Source organism: Peromyscus californicus, unplaced genomic scaffold (genome assembly GCF_007827085.1).
Source record: "Peromyscus californicus insignis strain IS unplaced genomic scaffold, ASM782708v3 Scaffold_3__1_contigs__length_106647218, whole genome shotgun sequence".
NCBI classification, from domain to species: domain Eukaryota; kingdom Metazoa; phylum Chordata; class Mammalia; order Rodentia; family Cricetidae; genus Peromyscus; species Peromyscus californicus.
Window position 1 is genome coordinate 38,607,448 of NW_026294551.1, and position 20,995 is coordinate 38,628,442.

Genomic DNA, 20,995 nt, shown 5'->3' on the forward strand with positions numbered 1-20,995 from the left:
TAAATAAATAAATCTTAAAAAAAAAAAAAAAGACTAATTAGGATCACGCTTCAGTCTTGTCTTATGGTCCTACGGCAGAGAATTTATATGGTTTAGATAAACTCACTCATAGAGATTTTAGGGTTGAAATAATGCAAATAAAATAAAGTTGAGTGCAGAAAAAAAAATAATACCTAATTTTATCATTTGCTTTTACTATTTACTATAGTATTTGTTTCCCAGGCTGAAATAAGACCGTAGAATTAATAGCTATCACTTTATATATTATTTTAAAAATATGTACTACTACAGTCTTTCTAGGAAAATATTGACCACCAACGAAGTTATGAGGTTTACTGTAATTAAATAATTAAATAAAGCAGATTGTTTTAAAAAATACTTATTAATTTTTTTAAATGTATGTGTATGGATGTTTTGCCTTCACATCTGTGCACCACATGCAGTGACTGCAGAAGCCAGAAGAGGGCATCACACCCCCTGAAACAGGAATTACAGACTGTTGGGCACCACCAACTGGGTATTGGGAATCAAATCTGGGTCTCTGGAAGAACCACCACCACTCTTAACCACAGAGTCATTTCTCCAGCTGCAAAGCAGACTGACTTTAAAGCCTTTTTTAAGTCAATCTTTCTTCTCAAAACAGTTCATTGGCTGTGTCTAGCTAGAAGATACAGTAGTATTTTTTATGTTTGAACAAATCACAAAACTAAGCCATACTCACATAACCCATATTTATGAGAAATGAAGATAAGTGAGGCTACTACGGCTTATTTATGCTTTTCTCTCATTAGTCTTTCAGGCACCTCTGAGATCCTAAATTCTCTAAGCTCGAACTTGAGTCCAAGTCAAGGTGACTCACCTGGAGTTGTGCTGCAGGAAGATTAACATCAGCCACCATCTCTGTACAAGGATGTTCAACCTGTAGCCGAGGGTTCAGTTCCAAAAAGTAGAAGCTTCCATCCTGGCTGTATAAGTATTCCACAGTCCCAGCACTCACATAACCAACCATTTTGGCAAGTTTCACTGCACACTTAAAGGAAAATAAGAAACTGTAAGTCTCTCACTTTGTCCAGCCATTGTATCCCTATAACTACGTACAGCGGTCAACTACCCAGTGCTTGTACAGGCCACCAAAGACTCTGAGCCACATTCAAGAAAATCACACCCCTTCTGATTATTATACAATGCTCTGGGATATGTATGACAAAGTCAGTGAAAAAGTGGAAGAGAGAAGTGTTTTCAAATCAGATCACAAGCAACCTCCCATCAGACAAAAGGGCACAGAGGCAAAACAAAAAAAGATGGTAGCAAACCCTTCATTATCTTCTAATTTCCAGTATTCTCAATATGCTCATCTTCTTAGAAACACTGCTACCCAGTTAAAGACTGGGTTTTCTAATCTCTCATGTAGCCATTGACTACTCTCTTACAGGGACTATGTTTTCACCAACAGGATTCAAGCATTGGTAAGCGAGATGCATAAACATACATATCAGATTTCAACCACACAGTTAAGAATGGCAGATCAAAATATAAAGGACTTGAATCTCAAGATGGTCTCATGAAATTATAACTGTCCCAACAGCCCTGTAAAATTCACCTCAAACTATGATGATAAAGAAACTTTTATTATCTTAGAGTCACTGAATTTTTTGGATCTTTTTATTATAGCAACTTAACCTTTATCCTAAACAAAATGGTCATTAGGAAGTGCAGATGGAGTACTGCTATTTTAAAAATTAAAATATGTGATGCTAGTTTAGCAATAAGGTAGAAGTTAACAAGGAAACATACTACAGACTGGAAAGCTGGGAAATGAACTCCTCGCTACAGAATGACACACTTAGTACATTCTTTCCTAGAAAAATAGAATGCTTTCCACATATCAACTAAGTCTAAAGAAAAAAGTTAAGGACTGGGGCTATAGCTTAGCAAATAGTGTTCTTGCCTAGCATGCACAAGGCTCTGAGTTTGATCCCTAGCACCACATAAACCAGGTGTGGTGATACAGACCTTGAGAGGAGTGAAGGCAAGAGGATTTGAAGTTCAAAATTATCATCAGCTACGTACAGAGTTTGAGGCTAGCCTCAGCTACACAAAACTGCACTGCCCCCAAGAAAGACAGAGAGAGACAAAGTTTAAGATTCAAGAGCATGCCCCTAATCCCAAGCACTCAGATAGCAAAAGCAGGGGGATCTCTGTGAGTCTAAGGTCAGACTGGTTCTACTTGGTGAGTACCAGGCCAGGTAAAGGTACACGGTGAGACTCTGTCTCAAACAAACAAACAAACAAACAAACAAACAAACATGAAAGTTGAAAAAGCAAACTGCTTTTATAGTCCAAAGCCAAGAAATTAGATTCTTACACCAAAGTGACTCAGTGTCAAACAGATTAAGGGAGCTGCTTTAGATTCATCTAGCTTCAAAATAGTCAAGGAGAGGGAGGTAAGTTATGTGCAAAACCCAGTAAGTAAGATAAGTTTTTACATCTAAAAGAAATCACTACACCTGATTATCCCAACTTGAAGCTGAGTGTAAGTAAACAGCCTAGAAGGTTACTAAGTATTTGAGGGAATTACATTTCTGAACAGTCCACAAGCCTGGCCTTCAAAATATAGTGAGTAATGAGTGAAGAGGTGTTTGTACTTCTAATCCTGCACCAGTGGGAATCAGGCTATGAAATTTTCCCCAAAGGAGGTACAGCCTGCAAAATCCATGTTACAGAAACTGAGTAAGGAAGAACTTTACACAGAGTCAATACAGGTGTCTTACAGGACAATGCAAAGGAGCTTACTTCCTAGGAGCAGAACCAGGGGCAGCCAGGTCTAACTGAGGAAGTACTCCACTATGTAACAGGGACAGCACAACTCCTGCACAGAAAGATTTGTTAGCTGCTGTGGGCCACTGATTGATGTACATTGTGCACTTTTCCAAACAGCAATTCTCTGGCTCCCTTTCTACCACTGCATAATAGGTATATAGTCCTTGAACAGAAAGGAAAGTACCTCACTGAGAACTCTTCAGTAACGTAAAGATTCTTGATCTGATATGCATATCTTATAGAGCTAAGTGACTGTGGTGATTTCAGTCTGTCTTCCTTAGAGAAAGAATACATGTATTCTAAGCCTGAACTAACAAATAGGAAATGGACAGCAAGAACAGACTAAGGCACAGGTTACTCCAACAACTTTTCTTCATCTTTTTACAGAAGAATTTCTCAAATTTCAGCTGGCACATGGTTATCTAGCTAGTGACTATGACTCCTAACAATGCTTGTGCTAGGTTATGATGAAACTGTGTGCAGAGAAACATTAGAAGAGTCACATGTGACTTATGTATCATGTTATTATTTGCTTGCCCTCTAAGGGACACTCAACCCTGGCTACAACTGGAATATAATCATGGAGTTTGCTTTATTATCAAAATTCTGACACCATACAAGAGCAAAGGTTAGCAAACCTTTTTGTTAAAGGACAAGATAGTAATTCTTTTCAATTTTGTGGAACACAGTCTCTGTTACAGCTAGTCAGTTCTCTCACTATAGCAATAAACAGTCAAATATATAAATCATTGAGCATAAAAAATTGAGCATAAAAACTAAAATTTTATTTACAAAAGCAAACAGCAGGATGGATTTGGTTTGTGAGCTAAACTATAGTTTGCCAAGCCCCATCTTAGGGAAGGGTAGAACAATAAACCTAGGTCTCTGGTAGAAGCCTCTATCTGAACTAGGATGGAAGAGATCACTAGGAAGTTATACCTCATTTAAATCACTGTATTTGAGGCATTCTTATCATAGAAGGTGAGTGAAAATAAGAAATAGGAAACAGACTTCTAAGACAATACAGTTCAATTTGTTTAGAACTCAGAATGATGGAAAATGAATCATTAATAACATCAAGAGTGGGCCATTCTTCCAGGGGAGGGAAAAAAAAGCATGTTCATGTCCCTAAGCTACAACTATTTCCAAGGGACACTTCATGACAAGGAAATCCTTCTTTATACAAAAATATTAAATATGTAAGCTCACAGATACCTAAAGGATAATGAATTTGAAAGAAATCATCTGAAGATACTTCCTTTTTAGATAAGGTCTCAGTATCTAGCACAGGGGAGCCTAGAACTCTCCAGCTTCCAACCTCAGCCTCCCAATGGCTGGAAACCTAAGTGTATCACCATATCTGGCAGAAGATTTGACGCCAGTCAACCCAGTAAACTACACTTGCTCATCATGAACTTGTTAAAAGTCCCAACTTGTTTCTTATTTATCTTATTCAAAATATCGGGTTGTTTGTTTGTTTGTTTTTATTTTGGGGTTGTTTTGTTTTGTTTTTTAGTATTAATTATTTTTAGACTTTGGTAAGTTTCTTGACAATTTTTCTAGGAGAACAACATCAGAATATGTTCCTCCAGGAAAAGGAAGAAATAGTATCCATTATCTAGAATCATTGCTTACAGTTCTTCCATTCCCATAATAGTGTATGAGCTGAGAAAGATATGTCTCTATATAGGAAAATAGCAATGAAAGTATTTAATATAGACACACCTGTTCCATGTGTTCAAATACTGCTGGGGTAGCAATAGCAGCAGGAGCTTCTTCAATGATCTTCTGATGCCTGCGCTGTACAGAACAGTCACGGCCAAACAAAGAAATGGCATTGCCGTACTGATCTGCTAGAATCTGGACCTCCAGATGACGAGATTGCTTTGCTAATCTCATTACAAATATAGGTGATCCAGGTACTTCAGCTTGAACCTGTGTTGGAAAAGGAAGCAAGATTCTTAAGTAATACAGACTTTTTTCAATATTGAAAAGTTGATTTGCTTTCAATAAGCAGATGTCTAAAAGTTTCCGGGACTACATTAACAGTGGGTATACAGAACAGAAGAAATACAGTCCATGCCTTTGTCTATCTTTAACATGCTGCATTCTTAGTTGTATTACCAGTATTAAGGAATGAATATGAAAACATAAAACATCCAGTATGTTAAAAGGGCAAACAAAGTACTTGAAAATACACATATACACAAATCCCACAACAGGGCAAAAATATTGCCATCTACTCAAAAGACAGTCACATGTAGATTCCTCCTGAGTAGATGATTTCCTAATTTACATTATATCACATGATGGTGCTGAAGTCAAAAGTCTTCCATCTTGAGTTCTGAGAAACACTATCAGTGGGCACAAAAATCTTAAATTACCAATTAATTTTTGTCAGCACTTCAAAGATATCCCAATGTTTTCTGGTTTCTAGGATGTCTACTGAGATTTCAACTGTTGATCCTCCTCCTCCTACTCCTCCTCCTCCTTCTTCCTCTTCCTCTTCCTTTCTTCTCCCCCTAGGATCTCACTATGTAGCCCTGGATGGCCTAGAACTCACAGAGATCCACCTGCTTCTGTGTCTCCAGCACAGGGATTAAAGCTGTGTGCCAACATGGCTGACTCAACTGTTAATCTTCTTAGCCTTTTTCAAGTAATCCTTTTGCTCCAACAGCTTTCAGATTGTATATATGTGTCTTTTTTTCCTTTCTTCCTTCCTTCCTTCCTTCCTTTCTTTTCCTTTTGTGTGTGTTTGGGGTGGAGGCAGGTGGCAGATTTACTCGTAAGCTTAGATGTGGTTTTCTTTGTATTCACCAATGTTTGAGACTGAGGGTTTTGTTATTTGTGCTTGGCAGCTTTTATTAGTTTGAGAAAATTCTTAGACATTATCTTTTCTGCTTTCTGCTCCATTTCTTCAACTATTGTTTTGCTTTATTCTCTTCCTCATATCTGAGTCTTAAAGTGCATAACACTAGAGAACTAGGTTTTCTACTTCAGTTTGCTAGCTGCAGAAGTTACTTCAAAACTCAGTGACCTTTAAAATGTCAACCATTTTCTTGCTCATGACGCTCAGCTGTACAGTTCTTCTGCTTCTTGCAATCATGTGAATATCATCTAGTGGCTCAAGTGGCCTCTTTCACAAATCTGGTGACCTGTGCTGACGGTTGGCTGGCAAGTATAGACAGCTTCAACTGAACGTGCTCGTTTCTGTTATATGTGGTCTCTCATCCTCCAATGGGCTTCTCAGTAGCATATACAGCACAGACCAAGCTTCTTCAGTATAATGTTCTTAGGGGGTAAGAGCAGAAGTTGCATGTCCTCCTGAAGTCTGGGCTCCAATATATGTATGTCACTTTGGCCATCTAATATTTGTCTAAGCAAGCCACAAAAAATGGCTACAATTCAAGGAGTGGGGAAAGATATACCACCTCTTCATGGGAAGAACAGCAAAGTCACATTGCAAAGGGTATACATAGAGGAAAGGGAGGAGTTACTGTGGCCATCTCTGCAAACAATGTACTATGGCCCACCCTGTGGCCACAATAATTCACAGACCTCCCACATGCAAGGTAGACTCACCCCCTCCCATGACCCCCAAAGTCTCATCCAATCATGTCATCAGGCTTGACCTCCATTGCTCTTATGACTCATGTCCAGAAACAAAAGAGTCCCCTTCAGTGCAGCTCCTCAGTTACATTTTCTTCATCCAGAGACCTGAGAACTAAAAAGACAAGTTATCTGCCCTAAACCCCAACACTTAATGATGAGATTGGAGAAAGAACTACAAAGGATATTCTTGTTCAAATGGAAAGGATTGGAGATACTCAGTGGTCACTGGTTTCACAGCAGTCTTGAAATCCAAATGGGAACATATTGTTGTTTTCCCTTACTCAAACAGCAGAAACTTATTTATTTATTTTTAGTGATTCTATTTTATGTGAATGGATGTTTTGCTTGCATTTGTGTCTATGGATGACATGTGTGCCTGGGGCCCAAGAAGGCCAAATGACATCAGATACACTGGGACTAGTTGTGAGCCACCATGGAAGTGCTGGGAATCAAACCTGGATCCTCTGAAAAAGCAGTCAGTGTTCTTAACCGCTGAGCCATTCTCCAGCCCGTTTTGCTTTTGAGACAGTATCTCATGTTGCCAGGTTGGCTTCAAACTTGATATGTATTTGAGGATGACCTTGAAATTCTGATCCTGTTTTACTCCCCTTAGTGCTGAGATTACAGGCATATACAACCACGTTCAGGTTATGTGGTGCTGGGAATCAAACCCAGGGCTTCATGCATACTAAACAAGCATGCTACCAATTGAAGTACACTCCCAACCCCTCATCTTTTACAGTTACTCAACATTAATAGATACTTTCAGTATTTTACTTTAAGATCTTCTTAACCAGATTTATGATTTCATGAATTACATTATCTTTTTTAAGTTTTTAAATTATCATTACGTAATTATATGTATTTCTGTGTATGTCTGTGTGAGGGTATGTACACATGAGTCCAAGTGTCCTTAGAGGCCAAATGAAGGTATCATATGTCCTTGAGCTGGAATTACAGGCAGTTGTGAGTCTCCTAATAGTGCTGGGAACTGAACAGCTAAGCCATCTCTCCGGCGCTGAATTACATTGTCTTTTAAGTTATCTCAGATAATAATTTTTTGCCAGGTGTTCCACTATTTCAGAACATGGGTAATCTTTTTTCCAGATTCCACTAACAACACTTTACTACTTTCTAGCTTCATTAACAGTTTACTCAACATTCCTACAATGTCATTAATATCCTTCTCAGCATATTTAACCCATGAGCTAATCCTAAAGGTAGTGCCAAATGTTTTTCATGGTGGTAGCATATCTTTTGCTATCAATTTCTCTGTCAATGATCCTTTGATAATAGTCTCCATTAATTGTGTGTTTGTTTGTTTGGCAGTACTTGGGATCGAATCTAAGACGTAATGAATACTAGACAAGCATTCTATTACTGACCTACAGCTCTAGCTAACAAACTTAAAAATAACAAAGAGAGGGAAAAAAAAAACAACTAGTGACTTGGGACAGTATTTTGAACTAGACTTAACTAGTAACTTGTCACTTGTGCACTGTTGCCATCTAACAGTCAACTAGGGGTTGACAGTCTAACAAAGTCTCACTGACGTTCAAATGTGGTGCTACCAGTCACCTAGTAGGACTCAGAGGCCTCAGCTAGAAGGACCGTTTTTCACTTTGCTTCATACAGTCTCTCTTTTTCTAGTAGTGTAGAATGGGTTCTTCATGTGGCAGTTGAGGACTCATTCCAATAAGTAAAGGTATAAACTATACAACCACTTGAAATATAAACTTCAGAACTTGTACACCATTTCTACTACCTTCTGTTGGTCAAAAAAAGTCAAAAGGCCAGCTGGAATCCAAAAGTAAAAGAGAAGATTGCTCTACTTGATGGTAAGAGACACAATCTTACACTGTACAGTAAAAATATGCAAAGAGAGAGGCATGTTCATGGTCATCTTTGCAACTTAAATGTATTGCTCTTTTCTGTATTTTTTTTTAAATCTTTTTGTCTCTCTTTATGCTTGAGTCTAAATTTTCTTCTATATTTCAAGGATTGATTCTTCCTTCAATCTTTTTTTGTTTTTTGAGCTGAGGATTGAACCCAGGGCCTTGCGCTTGCTAGGCAAGCACTCTACCACCAAGCTAAATCCCCAACCCCTCTTCCTTCAATCTTAACATGTTATTTAATTCATACACTATCTTCTTAATTTTAGTTATTGTATTTCCAGTTCTAGAATGTTTCTTGTTTATGATTTCTAATTCTCTGTCCAAATTCTCAGGCTTGCCTTTAATTTTCTTAAATGTACTAAACATAATTACTCTAAAACCCTTGTCTGATAGCTCTAGTATCTAAATATTTGTTGGATCTATTTTCACTAATGTTTGTTCTTGGTTTTGAATCATGCAATTTATATACCTACTTACTTTTAATTGGGTGTTTAATATACACATGCGAAAAATTAGTAGTACTAACTTGAAGTTCTATATATAATCTTCTCTGGAGAGGATGGACATTTGCTTTATGCATGCAGATGGACAGGAGCATTGGCAATTGTAAACATAATACCTGAATCAACGTGAGTGCTTTGAATCTGAGATTTAGTCCCTATAAGGGTTGGTCTATTTCTGGTTTATTCTTTCTCCTGTGGTACAATCCTTCAGGATTCCAATATAAAATGTAAGAGTCCTTGAGGCCTCCAAAACCACTTGTTCAACCATCTCTAAAGTCTAAATTTTGTCTTTTTAGTCTTGTAAGACAAATGAAAATTCTGAACCAGTTTCATAGTTTTTTTCTTCTTCCTCCTTGAGGAAGGGGCTGGTTTTTTGTTTGTTGTTTTGTTTTTTGAGGCAGGTTCTTACCATGTAGACAAGGGGTTGCCCTTAAACTTAATAAGCTTCACACTCCTGAGTGCTGGTTTAGGTATGTGAGCTGCCATGCCCAGTTAGTTGTTTTACCTTAAACTAGAAAATATCTCCGTGAAGGAAAGAAAAAAAAAACAAACCCAAAAAATAAAAACCAAAACAATGTCTTCAACTACCAGGCTCACCTCTGAGTTTGTTTCTTTTAATTCTTTTTTTGTTTGTTTGTTTGTTTTTTGAGGTGAGGGTTTCTCTGTGCAGCTTTGGCTGTCCTGGAACTCCCTCTACAGACCAGGCTGGCCTCAAACTCACAGAGATCCATGCATCACCACCACCTAGCCTCTTAAAATTCTTTACCATCTTGAAAAGCTTTCAATCTCTTAACAGGCTTTAAAGAAAAAAAAAATCAAATCCAGTTTTCCTTTTTTGTTCCCTACAATATATAGCTAAATTAAGAATGACCTTTATTTCTGATCCTCCTGCTCTCTATGGCCATACCATTCCAAGCATGTTTAATCTCATCTGCTTACACCTCCTATTTTTGTGTATACATATGTATATATACCTGATTGTATATGAGAACACAGGCATGCACCACCATAAACAATTTATAACATCAGCTTGAAACTAAGCCATCCTGCATGGAAAAACAAGCATTCTGCCAACTAAACTATGAAATCAGCACCACGACTCTGCATTTTTAGTTGCTTTCGAATGGAAAGATTAATTTAGCTATCCATTATTAGAGATTGAGGACTTTCACATTAAACAAATTCTTAGTGTTCTACAGTCTTCACATACTCAATTCCAAGCTAAGAAGTAGTTATGAAATATCTGTGTTATCTTTAATTAAAATGCTTTTACATTAGGAGAGCATTTTTTTTCCCTGAACTCCATGAAACATTAATCTACCTACAGAATTAAACTTTACAAAAGGATAATGAAAACAGGTGATATTAAACTTCTGATGTTCAAAATAAAATGTAGTAAGACAATACTTTTATAATTTCATTTATCAAATCATAGCTTTTCCTCTTACCTCTTGACAACTAAGCAAGAAATCTGCCACTGAATGATTTTTAAAAAGGAAGTGGGTGAACAAAGATAAGTAGGGACATACACACAACAGGATGGTATAAGGTATAAGAAAAAGCGCTGGCAACATGACAAGGTAATACCTGTCTCTTAATTTTCTTTTTTCTGTCACATCTTTTCTTGAGTTTTGGTAAAAGAAAAGAAAAAAAGTAACAAAGGAAACAAACATGTGAAGGGAACTCTTAGGGTGGAACAAAAAATAATTTTGTCTCCTTTTTACAACTTACCTAGAGTATGGCCTCATCAAGCAAGGGTAAAGCCAAGAGAAACACTCCGAGGCACCCAGTCCACACATAAGGGCCTACCATGAGGTTCCTGTGTCAGGGAGTGATGGCCACACAGTACAGGCGAGGGTGTGGGCTACTGACAAACATGACAGAGAACATGGGAGAAACTCAAGGGCCTCCAGCCAACTTCACATGAAGTAGGGAAGAGCCTATCTGAGAGCTTAGCATTTGGCCAACGTAAGGGCAAACAGATGCGTATCATCCCACTGTACCACACACTTACCTACAATGTCAAAACAAGAGCACAAGAATGTAGAATGACATTGTCTCTTACCATCATGAGATACTGTGAGCCACACACACCATGTGGAGAAGAGCTATCTTCTGTATAAGAAAAACTAGTGCTTAAAGTACATAATTGAATAGAATTTTCACTGAATTAGATAGTTCATTAATTCCCTCCACTTCTATGAACAATCAGATAAAGGCTATAGACAAAGCTTAGATTAATACACATAAAAATCAAAACTCAACATTTTCTGTATATCTAAATTACAGTGTAAGTTAAATCACTCATCTCTGATAAATATGGTAAATCAAACAAGAAAAACCAACTTGTACTCTACCTGTCTGAATAGGTTAGGGAAGTCATCTGCATTGTTAACTTTTCTGATTCCCTTCCCTCCTCCTCCCTCCGAGGCCTTGATCATTACTGGATAACCAACTTCCTCCGCTGCCTTCAAGAAAAAAGAGAAAAATGGAAGAGTCATATTAATAGAGAAAGAGAATGGTAGTTTCTTCATTTAGGAATGCAGTCATTAAAGAGCTAGGCATAATGGCGCACGCCTTTAATCCCAGCATTCATGGGCAGAGGCAGGTGGATCTCTGTGTGTTCAAGGCTAGCCTGGTCTACATAGAGAATTCTGGGACAGCTAGGGCTACATAGAGAGACCTTGTCTCAAAACAAAACAAGAAAGAAAGGGAGAGAGGGAGGGAGGGGAGAGGGAAAAGGAGAATGTGGTCACTAGTCAGGCATGGTGGCAGACGCTTTTGATCCCAACACTCAGGAGGCAAAGCAAGACAGCCAGGGCTATGTAAAGATACCCTGTCTCAAAAAAATAAAATATTTTTTTTTAAAAAAGGATATAGTCTTCAAAGATTAGAGAAATGGCTCAGTGATTAAGAGAGTTTGCTGCTCTTCCAGAGGACCCAACTTCGGTTTCCTGCACCCATACTAGGCAGTTTACAAGTGCTTGCAACCCCAGCTGGAGAAGATCTGACACCCTCCTCTGGCCTCCAAGGGTACCTGTACACATATACATGTAACTAAAATTGTCTCCATGTATTATTGGGATCTTTAGCAGTGGCAGTCCTTGCCTCTACTTTATTTTAAACAGAGTCTCTTCTCCACAGTTTCATATGCCAAGCTGACTCACCCTCAAGGTTCTGATAGTATGCCCTGTCTGCATCTCCCTAGAGGGGTGTGCTGCAACAACAGACGAATGTACTACTTACTGTGTCAGGCTTTTACATGGATTCTGGGAACTCTGGACTCAGGCTGTCAGGTGTTCATGCCACTGAACCGTCTTGACAGCCCCACTAACTTCTTGCTCTGTTTTGTTTTTCTAGACAGAGTCTCTCTACATAGTCCCAGTTGGCTTGTCCTGGAACTCTCTGTTCAGTTGGTCTCTAGCTCAAGTGCTGGGGTTAAAGGTATATGCCACCACCACCCAGCTCCCAATAACTTTTAAAGACTTAAGTACTTCACTTGATATAAGGTGACAGTTTTGGCATAGCTTCAAACCACACAGATATAAGATTTGGTAAGTCAGAACTTCCAAGAATCCAGATTTTTTTTTTTTGACTCTTTTTTTTTTTTTTTCAGGTTTTTTTTTTTTTGGTGGGGGGTGGTGCGATTTGAGACAGGGTTTCTCTGTGTGGCTTTGGAGCCTTTCTTGGAACTCACTCTGTAGCCCAGGCTGGCCTCAAAATCAGAGATCAACCTGCCTTTGCCTCCCAAGTGCTGGGATTAAAGGTGTACACCACCACTACCTGGTAACTAAGTTTTTAATTATTTTATGTGTATGAGTATTTTTCCTGCTTGTACCTCTGTGTACCACATGCAAGCCTGGTGCCCAAGGAGGCAGTGAGCCCTCTTATGTGGGTGCTGGTTATTAAACCCAGGTCCTTGGCAACAAGTGCTCTTAACCACTGAACCAAATCTCCAGCCCTCTGATCCTATGATTTATAAAAGATAAAAGTAACAAAATCTCAAAATATTATCAAAATCAGTCAGAAAACTAATTTTCAGCATGTGTTCCCAATGACTTCTCATAGTCTCAGCATTAGATAATGGCTAGGTGATGGTACTAAAGTTCTCATTACATTGGTTATAGACTCAAGTACAGCCTTGGTTAAATCACAGGATGATTTATCAGTTTAACTTGAACTACAAACAACAGAGTGAACTCAACTGAATGTTCAACATCTTCCTGAATTAACAGTATTCAAGCCAGACTAAAACAGTATATCTTCCTAAGATGCCTCTTGCTTCATCTACCAAGAGGCATAACTGAGGCTTCCAACTAGTTCACAAGTGAAAGAAAAACACAGGAGGGAACTGTAAGGCAATAAACGGTGATGATGGGGTCATATTTCTACAGAAATGAATAATAATTATGAGCGATCATACTATCAGCCTCTCTTGGCTCACTCCTTCACTACTCTTCAAAGGGAAAAGTTAATTGACTGGCCAATTTGGAAAGAGAAACTGGGCATGCTTGTTCAACCTCTTCCTCTGAAATCAGCAAACAACACTGAACACATGTTCTTTGTGAGCTCTCAGCCATGGAATAAGCTGAATGATGAAAGCTGTCTCTATGGAGAAGTCTGGTTATTTAGCACTGCCAGTTAAGGGAGTGAGGGAGGAGACTAGTTAATTCTCCATTCATCCCATAAAAATCTCCCGGCCACGAGTTTCATGCTTGGTTTTTACAACCGGAGAAGCAGGCACAGCCAGCTGAGAGCCGTGCATGAAGAGAATCCAGGTGTACCTTATCAGTTTAAAAGTTTGCTCGTGCAGTCAAAAAAGGCTAAAAGATACACAGTAAAAGATCCAGACGGAAAAACCTTTAAACAGGTTCCAGAGTGTTTTACAATGTACAGAGGAGGCTTAAGAAAGAAAGAAAAAGGGGATGGACAGTCATAGAAAGAAATAGTTAAGAAATAATAAAGTCTTTAAAGAGAGTAAAAATAATATAAAAGAAAAAAGCCACGTAAGATGGGAAATACACAGATCTTGTATATTAATTGTGTTGATTTTGAATTTTTTGATTGTTGAAAAACAAAGGAGAGCTGCAAAGAGACCTGGAATTGAAAGAAGGACTGTTGAAATAAATCAGCCTATGTACTTTAGGAATGCCTTAACTTTTAAAAAGTCAAAAATATACTTGTCAAATGGAAATCAAAAATGCTTTAGAGTTTTGTTTCCATAGGAGATGTGAGGCTATGGATTTCTTCATAGTTAATATGGATCAGGTTTGATCAGGCAAGACCTCTTGAACCTTGACAGGTGATATCTATCAGCAAAGTTTGCTGCTGGTCTTCCCATGACTTGGCCATTATCTCAAATTTTCTCTATGGAACACTAAAGGTACTTTAGTGTCCACAGACAGCAGACAGACATAAAGAGAAACTATGTTCACATTCCCATGAATTTAGGGGTGTGGGTGGCTGTTGGTTATTTGGTGGATTATGGATGTTTGCTATCATTTAGGGGAATATAGAATATTGATGCAAATTTAAAATGATTTTTGTTACACTGTATATAAGTTTCTACTCTTGTTTAAAGGAGTTTGTTATCATTTGGGGGGATATAGAATGTTGATACAAATTTAAAGTTATTTTTGTTACACTGTATACATGTTTCTATTCTCATCTAAAGGGTTTTGTATACTGATGCAAATTTAAGGTTATTTTTGTTACCACATATTGTATATGTGTTTCGACTCTTTTTTAAAAAAATTATTTATTTATTATGTATACAGTATTCTGCTTGCATGTATACCTGCAAGTCAGAAGAGTGCATCAGATCTCATTATAGATGGCTGTGAGCCACCATGTGGTTACTGGGAATTGAACTCAGGACCTCTGGGAGAGAGTCAGTGTTCTTAACCTCTGAGCCATCTCTTTAGCCCCATGTTTCTACTCTTGGTTAAGGTATTGTACTTATGCAGTTTATTTAAAAATGCAAGGTAAGGTTCTAGTTTTTGAAAGCTATTATTATAATCTATATAGGACAATCAAGAAACATAGGTCAGTAGTTAATCATTCATAACAATCAAATTTATAGATATGTTAGGTATGTTTTCTAGGTTAAATATATTTTAAATAGATAGATGATCTTCAAACCTTTCAAAGATGTACAGAATATGGCATTTAAAATGTTTTGTTAACTTAGGGCTTTACATGACAATGACACACATCTGTTCCTGGCAGCACCAGTTTACTTCAGAGAAGATGATGGGCATTGAAGAAATTCCCTTATGGAGTTTGCTTTCATTGTGGCAAGGTTAGCTACTAGGCAAAGAAACTGTTGTTGCCTTTGACTGCTGACAATGTGCTATGCAGACTGGACATGCAGGACACACAAGAAAAAGAACTGTTGAACTTTGCCAAAACAAGGCAGGACAGTCTTCAAAATGTCTGCTTCACTTAAGGGTCTGCCACACATTCTTCAGGACACAGAGGAAAATGACTAATGAACTTTGCCAAAACAAGGCAGGAAAGTCCAAAATTCCTACTCCATAAAAATGTCTGCCAGATACTCTAGGCCTGTAGGCTGAAGATGGAGGCCTCAATGTTGCAGAGGAACTTTGGGTGACTGTCCAGGCAGCCAAATGTCTTGTTTTTAGATAATATTACACCTTTCTGGGTCTTTGATGGTGTTAAAGACTAAATAGTTACAGTTGCAGTTTTCCTTAGTTATGATAGAAAATAAATTAGGTATAAAATTTTGGATTCACTAAGATAGGATAGATAATTCATTATTTTCTTTAAATATGCTAACTACAAATGGACTGAATACTGTAAATTAATTCTTACTTGATAACTGTTTTGGTTTTATGTAGTTATACTATGTTAAAGTTAAAACCTTTATTTTTATTTAGACAAAAAGGGGAAATGTATTACAATATTTTAAGGTGTGTTATTTTTGTTTAACTCTGTGAAGCGGTGTTACTGTACCTGTGTAAAACACCTGATGGTCCAATAAAGAACTGGCCAATAGCGAGGCAGGAGAAAGGATAGGCAGGGCTGGCAGACAGAGAGAATAAATAGAAGGAGAAATCTGGGAAAAGAGATCTAAGATCTAGGAGTAAAAGGAGGAGGAGGAGACTCCAGGAGCTAGCCACCCAGCTACATAGCAAGCCACAGAGTAAGAGTAAAATTTACAGAAGTTAGAGAATGGAAAAAGCCCTGAGGCAAAAGGTAGACAGGATAATTTAAGGTAAGGAAAGCTGGCTAGAAACTAAGCCAAGCTAAGTAATAATAAGCCTCCGTATGTGATTTATTTGGGAGCTGGGTGGTGGGTCCCCCAAAAAAGAGTAAAAAACAAACAACTGTATGTCATGAATCAGACTCCAAATCCCCATAGTTGTAACTAGAACTGACCACTCCTGGAGTCAGTAACTTACCTGCAGTCCATCATCCACATCCTTCACATAACCTTTCTCATACAGATCCTGTGGAACATTTAAGATGCGTTTCGAAAAATCATTTTCTTGCCAGTCCACACGAAGACCTACAATAGACGATAATGACTCCAGATCACGAATGAGAGCTCGTGTCAATGTTCTGTCCACACTCAAAAACGATGTGCAGTCTACACGGGCCTGACACTTGACATGTACTAGAGATTGGTCTTGAACTTGCAATCCTTTCACCTTTGCATCCCAAGTGTAGGGATTAGAAACATGCTCCACACACTTGGCTCTGTGATACCTTCTTTTAAAAGCTATTGTATTTACCAAAGACTGAAGGTAGATGGGAGGTGGTGGGATAGAGAATACTGTAAAACGTTGATCAGTCATTGGAGATAATAGTATTCAGCTAGTGCATGGGCTACCATTTGGGGTTGTTAGACCAGAAAAGTCAAGAGAGTGGACAGAGATCTAGTTATAAAAACACAAGGATTGGGGGTGGGGTGGGAGGAGAAGAAAAGGGGAAAGGAGAGAGGGAAGGAAAGGGAGAAACATGGCAGATTTCTCACAGCCACACACAGGCAAAATACTTTCAATGTTTTCAGGCCTGCTCTAGGGCCAGAGGTCTGAGAAATAATTCAATCTTTATGAGCCTTTGGAAACGGAAATGGCGGTTTTATTGGTCTCAGCAGAGTCATGATTCCATGCTCCCTTAATGTCGCTGTATTCAGCTCCAAGGGGAACACTACAGCCTCTCCATTCAGACAGGAACAAATTCAACCTTTTAAACTATTTGACCCAGCAGGTCTGGAGAGGATATGGCAATCCCCCAGAGAGCTAGAGGAACAAGGGTTCAAATCTGTTCAGCCTTAAGACAATCATCATTCCTAGTTTTACAAGGTTTTAGTGTGTTTGTTCTCTGTGTGTGAGCGCATTAAAAAGGGAGGGGGCAGTTATTATTTGTTTTAAAAAGTTCACATGACAATCTCACGAATTGGCAAGGATAAATCAATTCTCAATTTTTCTTTTTATCGAGCTGCATGTTTGGGAGAAAGGTGACTACTGACCTCATCTTCTGCATCTATGGAAAAAAACAGCAGGCAGACATCTAAGGAAGTGAGGTCAAGGTTCTTCATAGCCATCCAGGTTACTCTCTAGGCACTGCTAATGTCTAATTTCACCTAACAAGCCTGCCTCTGAGGATGCTTCCAGCCTACCCTGAGATCTGAAACCTACCCCTACCCCTGCCAAATATGTGTCCCAGAGTTTCTCTAAATCAAGTCCCTGTATCATTCCAGATCTCAGTTTAGTATCTGTACCTAGTACTCAATATATATTCCTAAAATATGATAAAAATGACAAGAGTAAACAGAGGATGGTGAAGGGAGGCCTTTGACACTTGGGCCTCCACTCTGTACTCACACATATGCTCATATACATATGAAAACACTTATGTATATACCCACACCACATACACATATAAAAATTAACAAACCAACAAAAAACCAAGAAATAGTTTCTTACCACTGCCACTCCAGGGAAGAGTTGGGATGCCTGCAGTTTGAGCCACGATAGAAGATGCAATCTTATCCCCCAAAGCCCACATAGCCTGGCTTGGAGGGCCTAAACCAAAACAAGACAAGAAAGGAACCTGAGCAGCAGCACCTCTGCCTCCTTTCTGGTACATATATTTGGCCTTATAATTATTTTTGTATTAGTCTTGTCCCACTCATGACATATAGTGACCACTATGTTTTGAATCATCTTTGCATTGTTTCTAGAATCCAATGCAGTAAACTTGTTGCATACAGTCCAAAATTCATAAATTCTATCATTAAATTTCTGAAAAAAAAATCTAATTTTATGAATTATGATCTACATTAACCAAGTAACAAAGTCATTTCTCTAAATCTATATCCTAAAATAAAGCTGGAAAAATTTAAGGTTTACATCTGAAATATAAACTATTTAATCTTAGGAAACCTAACAAAGAGATTTTTTTTTCCACCCTTAATACCAAGTATCATAAGAATTATAGAGGGGCCATGTAGCCTCCATTTTTCCTTCTGCCATGATAAGAGTAGAAAAGCAAGAAAAACTAGCTCTCACTGGTAGAATATAAATTATATACTCAAATACAAAGGTACTAATTCATATTTAAGGACACTGCTAGGGTATCCTAAGTAGTCAGTTACTTTTACTATCAAAAACCATCTCCTCCTTCTACATGTTTTCTTAATGATAATGGCAAAACTTTTTAAACAGTCCATGTTTCAAAACCAGTTTTTTATATATATATATATCTCAGATTAAAGGACTCAGGAGCAAAAAGCATCTTCAAGACGAAATGAAAGGACAACTTAAGAAATGAAGAGGTAAGCCGGGTATTGGTGACGCATGCCTTTAACCCCAGCACTCGGGAGGCAGAGGCAGGCGGATCTCTGTGAGTTTGAGGCCAGCCTGGTCTACAGAGCGAGATCCAGGACAATATAGAGAAACCTGGGCTCAAAAAAAAAAAAAATTCCAAAAAACAGAAAAGAAAAGAAAGAAGTGAAAAAAAACAACAACAAAGAAAGTCACTCTAACATTTGCTTACTGATTTTAAAAACAAAAGTAAGACTACAGAATATGGACAAAATTAACATAAGAACTACAGGAACAGTGTACCTCACAAAGGCTTACCCATGAAAGCGATGCCATTTTTTAAGAGTAGCTCTGGAAGCTTGGGGTTCTCAGAGGCATGACCCCAGCCAGCCCACACTGCCTACAACAGAATAATGATATGAATCATTCTTAAAAGTCATACAAAGAAAACTACAAACTGCTTTACTGTATCCAGGCTAGCCCTTCTAGATGAGATAGAATATCTACAGCAGCCCAGCGGTTAAATCAACTTCTATGCTTGACTGCTGGCAAACCTTCCACAGAATAACAATAAGTAGTTGATTGTGGCAAAAGCCCTTAAGAGCGTAAAACCAAGTGGAATCAGAAAGATTTACTCAGTCTTGCTCTTTAGGAAATGCAACTGACAGCACTTCAGGTAGGCTCTCTAGAGCTTTCTAAAGAAAGCCTGAAAGCTAGGTATGGAGGCGCACGCCTTTAATCCCAACACTCAGGAGGCAGAGGCAGGTGGATCTCTGAGTTCAAGGCCAGCCTGGGCTACAGAGTGAGTTCAGGACAGCCAGGGCTACACAGAGAAACCCTGTCTCCAAAAAAAAAAGTAAGAAAGAAAAGGATGGAAAGGATGGAGGGAGGTGGGTGGGAGGGCAGAAGGGAGGAAGGAAGCAAAAGAAATCTTGACTATCTTCACATTCTGGCCACCCAACTCAGCCTTTGTATCTAGTGGTGACATGGTCACTTAAGTCTAGCAGTGGTTCTCAACCTGTGGGTCATAACCCTTTTGGATCAAAAGATCCTTTCACAGGGGTCACCTAAGACCACTGGAAAACACAAATATTTACATTACAATTCATAACTGTAGCAAAATTAGAGTTATGGGGTAGCAACAAAAATAATTTTACGGTTAGGGATAACCATAACATGAGGGACTGTATTAAAGGGTCACAGCATTAGTAAGGTTGAGAACCAATGGTCTAGAGGATTTTTTTTTTCTCCTCATTAGGTTTTAAGATATTCATTCACTAAAGGGGCTGGAGAGATGGCTCAGGGGTTAAGAGTGCTGCCTGCTCTTCCAGAGGTCAATTCCCAGTCACCATGTCCATCTATAATAAGATTTGGTGCCCTCTTCTGGCTTGCAGACATTCCTGCATACAGAACACTATATATGAGGTAAATAAATTTAAAAAAAAAAGAAAGAAATTTACTATAAACTTCACAACACAATATGAAAGAAAGAAATAATCTAAAACAGCACCATATGAGTTAATATATTCTGCAGGAAATAGTCTTGTACTTACTTGGGATGGATTGGAAGTGAGATCCACAGAATAGGAAAAAAAATCTCCAAAAGATCTTTCTAGACATTCTATTTCTATTATGTTTATTTTTAACTATGCCTTCCTTTCCATGTTTTCTTTCGTACATGTTTTAATTATTTCATATAAAGACATTTAAGAATTTTCAAGGGCTAGAGAGACGGCTCAGTAGTTAAACAGCACTGGCTGCTCTTCCAGAGAACCCAGGTTCAGTTCACAGGACCCACATGACAGCTCACAACTGTCTGTAACTCCAGTTCCAGGGGACACAGGCAAGCAAAACACCAGTGAACATAAAATAAAAATACATCATTAAAAAAAAGGTTAAAAAAAAAAGAATTTTCCAAAAAGAGACTTTACATTAAGTTCTCTGGGTATGAGTTCTATACTTGTGACTAAGTGTAATGGGTGGAATTGTTCCTCAAAGACTCTTACTTGTACAGGGATCCTTTTAGCAATATCCAGAATTAATTCCACATTTGCATAATTGTTGTTGTTTGGTCCTCCGGGTACTGGAACATAGTGATCTGCCATTTTAATGTATTCTGAAAACATAAACAAATTTGAGGAAAACATAATTTTTCTTCTAAATTTTTATAACATAACAAAACTATGGTAAGGACAGACTATCCTCAGTAACCACAGAATACATGGCATTAATGTGATCATTTCCACACTACTTCATTGGAGGTTCTGATTTTGAACCACATATTTAGGAATCACCTGAAGCAGTAGTTTTCACCATTTCACTATAAAGTTAGTCTTTTCTTGTTTTCTAAAGGAGGGAAGCATGGTAATTA

At 38.2% G+C, this 20,995-nt stretch overlaps 1 protein-coding gene across 6 annotated transcripts in view; it reads right to left on the reverse strand.

Annotated features, from left to right (window-relative positions):
• The window catches only part of Acaca (acetyl-CoA carboxylase alpha), a 272,460-nt gene that overhangs the window by 158,092 nt on the left and 93,373 nt on the right, over positions 1–20,995 (reverse strand). For all 6 annotated transcript variants that reach the window (XM_052759693.1, XM_052759691.1, XM_052759690.1 and 3 more), the window contains 7 exons: positions 20,631–20,740; positions 18,943–19,024; positions 17,785–17,883; positions 16,255–16,361; positions 11,188–11,298; positions 4,546–4,755; positions 860–1,030 (listed from right to left, as the gene is read on the reverse strand). In XM_052759693.1, coding sequence (XP_052615653.1) covers positions 860–1,030; positions 4,546–4,755; positions 11,188–11,298; positions 16,255–16,361; positions 17,785–17,883; positions 18,943–19,024; positions 20,631–20,740 — 890 coding nt within the window. The remainder of the gene's footprint in view (positions 1–859; positions 1,031–4,545; positions 4,756–11,187; positions 11,299–16,254; positions 16,362–17,784; positions 17,884–18,942; positions 19,025–20,630; positions 20,741–20,995) is intronic.